Source organism: Octopus bimaculoides, chromosome 3, assembly GCF_046866305.1.
Source record: "Octopus bimaculoides isolate indiv1 chromosome 3, ASM4686630v1, whole genome shotgun sequence".
In the NCBI taxonomy this organism is placed as follows: Eukaryota; Metazoa; Mollusca; class Cephalopoda; order Octopoda; family Octopodidae; genus Octopus; species Octopus bimaculoides.
The window spans coordinates 112,789,020-112,796,519 of NC_142930.1; the positions used below are offsets into that span (position 1 = coordinate 112,789,020).

General features: G+C 38.4%; 1 protein-coding gene across 1 annotated transcript in view; it reads right to left on the minus strand.

Annotated features, from left to right (window-relative positions):
* The window catches only part of LOC106871393 (intraflagellar transport protein 122 homolog), a 258,134-nt gene that overhangs the window by 161,130 nt on the left and 89,504 nt on the right, over positions 1–7,500 (minus strand). Inside the window, 2 exon segments of the mRNA XM_089349475.1 lie at positions 2,049–2,192; positions 3,784–3,842. Of these exon segments, the coding sequence (XP_089205601.1) occupies positions 2,049–2,192; positions 3,784–3,842 (203 nt within the window).

Here is a 7,500-nt window from a genome sequence, read left to right on the forward strand (position 1 = left end):
ATCAAAATAAGCAACAAGGATATCCTAGTTGCTTATTTTGATTTTTGATTATATATATATATATGTATATATATATATATATATATATATATATATAGGTGCAGGAGTGTCTATGTAGTAAGAAGCATGCTTTCCAACCATATAGTTCCAAGTTCAGTCCTACTGCATGGCACCTTGGGCAAGTGCCTTCTACTATAGCCTTGAGCCAACCAAAGCCTTGAGTGGATTTGGTAGACAGAAACAGAAAAAAGCTTATTGTCTATATATATATATATATATATATATATATATATATATATATATATATATATATATATAAATATATACATATGTTTGTATACACACACACACACTCACACATGACAGGCTTCTTTCAGTTTCTATCTACACAAATCCACTTACAAGGCTTTGGCTGGCCTGGAGGGAGTCATAGCAGAAAACACTTGCCCAAAGTGCCATGTGCTGGGTCTGAACCAGACACCATGTGGCTGAGAAGCACATTTCTCAACCAAAATGAGCACAAACACCCAAAAAAATAGCAGTATTCTCAATGAAAAGCAAAAAAGCAACATATATATAAATAAATATATATCAAATATTACACATCACACTAAATAGACAATTTTCTAGTCTGATTTATCAACACCCAAAATCAGAATATATTCAATTATTGGTAATCATGACAATGACAGGTAGAATTCAGAATTTATTCCAAGTTATGTAAGCACTAAAATGTTTCCTACTAAGAAACAGTAAGAGAGATGCTTGATAATATACGAGTCTACTTTGTAATAATTTACCTGTAGAATATTTCTGACAGCAAGGTATCCTGTCTATTCTGAAGTCAGGTGACCAATGAGACAGCTTATTTAAAGAGGAAATTTTTTGCTTTCTGTTCAAGCCATGTATTTTTTGTTTCTGTTTTTGGTCTTTCTTTAGCCCCAGGACTCATAAAGGTCAGTTACCTGATTTCCATGTTGTTCAGGTGACCAACATCACAACCTTCCACCTGAAGGAGAAGACAGTCCGGTGCAAGAGTCAAGGGCAACAGCATTGAGGGGAAGGGACAAGGTGATTACATCACCCCCCCCCCCCCACTACTTGACTTGTACTTTATTTTATTGACTCCAAAGAGATGAAAGGCAAAGCTGACTTTGGCATTTTACATGGAACCATCACCAGTGGCACCAGCAACAGTGCTTTTTATGTGACACTAGCTCCAGTGTTTTTATGTGACACCAGGATGTGCTTTTTTTTGTGTGGCACCAGCACGGGTGCATTTTACATGGTACCAGCACCAGTGCTTTTTACGTGGTGCCATCACCAATGCTTTTACATGGCACCAGCACCGTGCTTTTCATGTGGTGCCATCACCAATGCTTTATGTGACACCAGTACAGGTGTTTTTTATGCGGCACCATCACCAGTGCCTTTTACAAGGCACCAGCACCAACATAATCACTATTTTACAAGACAAGAACCCCTCAACTGGGAAGGGGGAGTAGTATTTGATGAGGTGCAGCTTTAGTCCAGTTGTGAAATTTAAGGTATAGAGGGGACAGATATAGGTGTCATGCTGTAGAGTAGATATGTGGATACCTCAGTTGGAAAACAAAGAAAAGTGAGTTGGAGAGTAAGACAAAGGGAATGAGAGTGAGAGAGATGGTGGCTGGAATGTATTGGGACATATTCTCAAGGGACAGTGGGGGTTATGAGAATAGGTGAAGTGACACAGGGGCTTGGGTTGTGTGAGTGGACAAGGTGAGGTGACTATAGCTAATGATGGAGAGAAATAGAGGAGAGGCTCAGGAGCAGGGGTTGAAGTAGATATGTAAGAACTTTACCAAAGGAAGCACTCAAAGGAATCAAAGACACAAAACTAGCAGAAGTTCATCCCAACTGTCTGATGGATTTTGAGGAATGATGGCGGTAGTGGTGATGCAGAAAATTTCTAGTAGTATGAGAAACATACGTTTAATTCTATAAAAATGAGTAACCAAAAGTTATTGAAAATCATGCAGCATAAAAAAAACATTTGTAGTACTTACAAGACAAAGAATAATGTTCTGTGATGTGACCACTATCAGACTGCAATCAATTTTCTTTCTAATTTTCTCTTTTACTTTATATCTCATATCATTAGGTTCGTTGCTGTACAATTCATAGATGACAATTTTATCAGGAAGTTGGACCTGGTCAGACAAAAGAGATCAGAGTCAAAAATCTAATAACTACCACAAAATACAGTTCAGTAATTATTTCACACTGATAAATTGTGAGTGATAAATATGAAATAGAAATGGTAAAGAATGTAGCAATTACTTTGGGTACAAAATAGTTAATGAAATGCTTTGTGCAGTGGATTTGAGAAAAGACAGATCATCATCATCATCATCATCATCATCATACTCATCCTCATCATCATCATCATCATTTAATGTTTGTTGTCCATGCTGGCATGGGTTGGACAGTTTGGCCAGAGCTGGTAAGCTGGAGAGCTGCACAAGACTGCAGTCTGATTCAGCACAGTTTCTATAGTTAAAACAACAATCTGGGTATCATACTTAATGCAAATACATCATGGACATCCAAATTAATTGTGGTATTTGTCAAGAGATAGTATTTCTAATGGATGATTTGTGTTGAATAATACAAGCACATCAGCAGCAGCAGATGAAAGCACCATTCGAGCGTGGATCATTGCCAGTTACACCTGACCGGTCCTGTGTTGGGGGCATGTAAAAAGCACCATTCGAGTGTGGGTCGTTGCCAGTTACACCTGACTGGCTGCTGTGCTGGTGGCACGTAAAAAGCAGCATTTGAGCGTTTGGCTGAGGACTGGCAAGTTAGAAGGCTGTACCAGGCTCCAATCTAATCTGGCAAGGTTTCTACAGCTGAATGCCCTTCCTAACGGCAACCGCTCCGAGAGTGTAGTGGGTGCTTTTTACATGCCATCGGCACAGGGGCCAGTCAGGCGGTACTGGCATCGACCATACTTGAATGGTGCAATGACCACAAAGACCACAAATTTGGAGAGGGTGGTGGCGATGGAGGAGTCACTTGAATTGACCTTCGTACATAACTGGTACTTTTTTTTTTACCAAGTTCCACTTGTTGCTGATATATATAAGACACCAATCAACTTCAGCTGGATTTGAACTGAGAACATAAAAGCACACAAACTAAATATGACAAGGTGTTTGCCTTTTGTTCTTACCCACCCTGCGACACACCACCCTCACAATAACAATCATAATAAAATTGGCTTTGCCAAAGCAATGACTGGAGGCTATTTCTGATATCATTTCCCTTGAAGGCCACATGAGAGATTCTGATGGCTCCCTCCATTGCATTCAGGTTGATTGACTTTTGTGCTTTCAAAGAGTTTCCAGTTCCTAATAAAGACATCTACCGATAATGACATTACTCCAGAGAGAGAGAGAAAGAGACGGAGAGATGATGCAAACTAAAATTATCACCTCGTTGTATTAGAGGAAAGAAATTACATTTTCAGAACCTTGCTAAAGCCATGATAAAAGAATTTAAATTCCATCCAATAGTTCTGTAAGAAAACCATTCCTTTGTGCAGTAATGCCGGTAAATTGATGCATTTCCTGGATGCAGATAAAATACCATACTTCCCTAAAACACAAAGCTAAATTATCGAGCAATAGAAACACACATCGTTGACAAAACTGGCGTCGTTAAATTCAATAAACATAGCGCCTTATGCCATTCCATTTACAAAATATTGGCTCAGTTATCTAAAAAGGTCAAACTCACAGCTAGTCTCTGGTGATAAACGGCAATTTTTTTCACTGCATCACGACATTTAATTCTCACTGCAAAGAGAAAAACAACAAAACTTATAAAAATATTTTCTGAAAAAAAAATAAATAAAGTTGGATAGACAACAAAAAACAAAAAAAGAAAACAGATAAATGGTTAAACATTAATCTCTAAGTAAAAATATTTTTCCTTCTTTTCAACTGTTTTATCCTTTTGCATGAAGGATGGATGAATCTAACAGGCCAATATATATTTGATTGGAATCTATCAAAAGTCTTAAACACTGAATAAATGCTGGGTAGAAATGGGTCTGCTAGGGAATAAGACAATATAAAAAGGGTGGGGAAAAGATTAAAACAAAACAAAAAAACAAGTAGCTGTGATAATGGCTTGGATTATTGATTTAGTGATTGTTATTTAGATTGGTAGAAGTTCAAATTGAAATTAAAGTAATCGAAATATACGTGCAGAGTTAAGAGGAGAAGAAACTGAATAGAAATGTCCATGTGGTGGTGGTAGTAGTGGTGGTGGTGTTGTGGTGGTGGTGGTGGTGGTGGTGGTGGTGGTGGTGGTGGTGTGGTGGTGGTGATGGTGGTGGTGGTGGTGGTGGTGGTGGCAGTGGTGTGGCAGTGCTGTTGATGATGGTGGTGGTGATATTGTTGTGGTGTTCAACTGGTGGTGGTGGTGTTTATGTAATGGTAGCAGCAGCATTGATGATGTGGTGGTAGCGGTGGTGGTGGTGGTGATGATGGTGATGGTGGTGTTTATGTAATGATAGTAGCAGCATTGATGAGGTGGCGGTGGTGGTGGTGGTGGTGGTGGTGGTGGTGGTGGTGGTGGTGGTGGATTTCTGGTCACTCCAATGAGAATTCAGTCGTTCAATCAACTGAATAACCTCCTCCTGAATCAACATGTAAGTAGTTGAGTATTCCACAGACACACGTACCCTTAACTGAATTCTCAGAAAGGATCAGCAAGACACAAACTATGACAATTATAGGGTACAATCCACCCAACAGGCTTCTATGTAGTTTCCATCAGAATACCCAATTCCATTCACAAGGTTTGGCAAAATAAGAGGTTACAGAAAGCAGCATTTGCCCAAGATGGCAAGCAGAGCCATCAAACATGGTATTTTGTGATTTTAAGATGCAAAAATTCTTGTAGACTGTGCCTACAAGAAAGCCAAACCATTAGCATTTAAATTGACCATAGGCACAGGTGTGACTGTGTGGTAAAAAGTTTGCTTCCCAAACCACATGATTCCAGGTTCAGTCCCACTGCGTGGCACCTTGGGCAAGTAACTTCTACTAAAGTCTGTGAATGAAATAGGTAGATGGGAACTGAAAGAAGCCGATTATGTGTGTGTGTGTGTGTGTGTGTGTGTGTGTGTGTATGTTTGTCCTCCACCACTGCTTGACAACTGGTGTTGGTGTGTTTACGTCCCTGTACCTTAGCAGTTCAGCAAAAGATACCAATAGAATAAATGCCAGGCATGCCAAAAAAAAAAACAAAAATAAATGAATAAGTACTGGGGTGAATTTATTCAACAAAAAATTATCAAGGTGGTGCCCCTGCATGGCCACAGTATAAAGACTGAAACAGGTAAAAGATTAAAAAATATCCAACCCAAATACTCTACCTGTCTTATGTTCAAACCAGCTAGATCTTGCCTCTCACACCAACCCTACAATGTCGTTCTAAAAATAAACAATCAGTCAAATCACCAACATCTCAAAGCTTTGAGATATTCTTTTACTCACTTGTTTCAGTCATTTGACTGTGGCCATGCTGGAGCACCACCTTTAGTCAAGCAAATTGACCCCAGGATTTATTCTTTGTAAGCCGAGTACTTATTCTATAAGTCTCTTTTGCTGAACTGCTAAGTTACGGGGACGTAAACACACCACCATAGGTTGTCAAGCGATGTTGGGGGATGGAGACAAACACAGACAACCAAATCCACTCACAAGGCTTTGGTCGGCCCGAGACTATAGTAGAAGACACTTGCCCAAAGTGCCATGCAGTGGGACTGAACCCGGAGCCATGTGGTTGGTAAGCAAGCTACTTACCACACAGCCACTCCTGCACCTATAATGCATGATTAATTCAAAACAATGTTAATAGATATAAACATAACATTTGACAGAGTAATCTGATTGCTAAATAATTAAGACAACAGTTAGATGTGCTGGTGATGGAGATGGCGATTGTAATAGCTGTGGTGAGACTGGTAAAAGCTAGTCTTGACACATCAGTTACACCATAATACCACAAGGGGTAAAGTGATGTAAGTGGTTGTCAGGAGTCAAGTCCCTTAGGAAGAGGAGTTAAGTCCCTTAGCAATACATCAGAAGTATGAACTGTGTACTCCACAGTAGGTTGTCATGTGTAATTTTAAACTTGACCATTAAGGATTCAAGGAAGACTTATTCCTCATCCATTTAATGCTGATCATCCGACTAATTGATCTTCGAAATTCAGAAAGGATTAGCTTTAAATTTTAAATCTTTCTGATAATACAATAATCATTTCAAATTTTGGCACAAGAACAGCAACTTTTTTTAAGCGGAGGGATCACTAGATTACATTGCCCCCAATACCTGACTGGTACTTTATTTTATTGACCCTCGAAGGGAAGAAAGGCAGAGCTGACCTTGGTGGGATTATGGTTTCAAATTTTGGTATGTACAAGAGTAGCAATTTTTGTAAAGGAAGAGGATTGTTGATTACATCAAACCCCATTGCTCAACTATACTTATTTATTTTATAGGCCCCAAAATAAAAAAAAAAGACAAAGTGAACCTCAGCAAGATTTGAACCCAGAATGCCAAGCTGGAAGAAATGCTGTTAAGCATTTTATCCAGTCTGCTAATGATTCTGCCAGCTCACCAACTTTTCTGATGATACAATAATAGAAATCGCAATTGGTTGTGAATTGCGTAACTTTCCTAATTTTCGTATAGAAGCAGAATTCTCATTTAAGAACTCTGAAATTATACCTTTAAACTACAATGTATAAAATTTTTACTCTATTTCAATGTCACACCAGCTGACCTTTAAGATCAAATCTCTTTTATCTAGAATATTGGTTATATATATGAGAAACTATAGTTAATTGGCTGAAGTGTTTCGCATGTGAGCAATGAGTTGTAAGTTTGTATCTTCATTAGATTAGAATGCTGCCTAAAACAAGGCAATTTAATGTTACTAGATTCGGTCTTACTACAGCAGAGGCAGCGAGAAAGAGGGGGGGAAAGAAACAAATAGTGCTAACCACTGATCTAAACAAAAAAAAAAATCATAAACAAAATAAATGAATCTGTTGGAAGAAGGCGTCTTTACTGGTTATTGTTGTTGCTGGATCCAATAAACATTGCTGAAGTTGATATGTGGCACTAGAAGCAACTCTCAATTTTACCTTGCCAGACATGATCATTTATGCTCGTTAAACATGGAAAGATTTAAAATTTGATCAGCGAATAGAAACAGCAAACTGGTCATCATTTATTCTGATCAATTCGCTACTTTTCTACTGAATCATTCACTATTTCAGTTACTGAATTATCCACACTAAGGATGAAAGAAACTTTTTTTTTCTTCCTCTTCTTTTCCTCTTTCTTTTATTCATTTATTTAGACATTTTGTTTAAAAAGTTACAACTTGTGGACGTAAAGCTTAACTGATTGCAAAATAAAGCACTGAAATAGT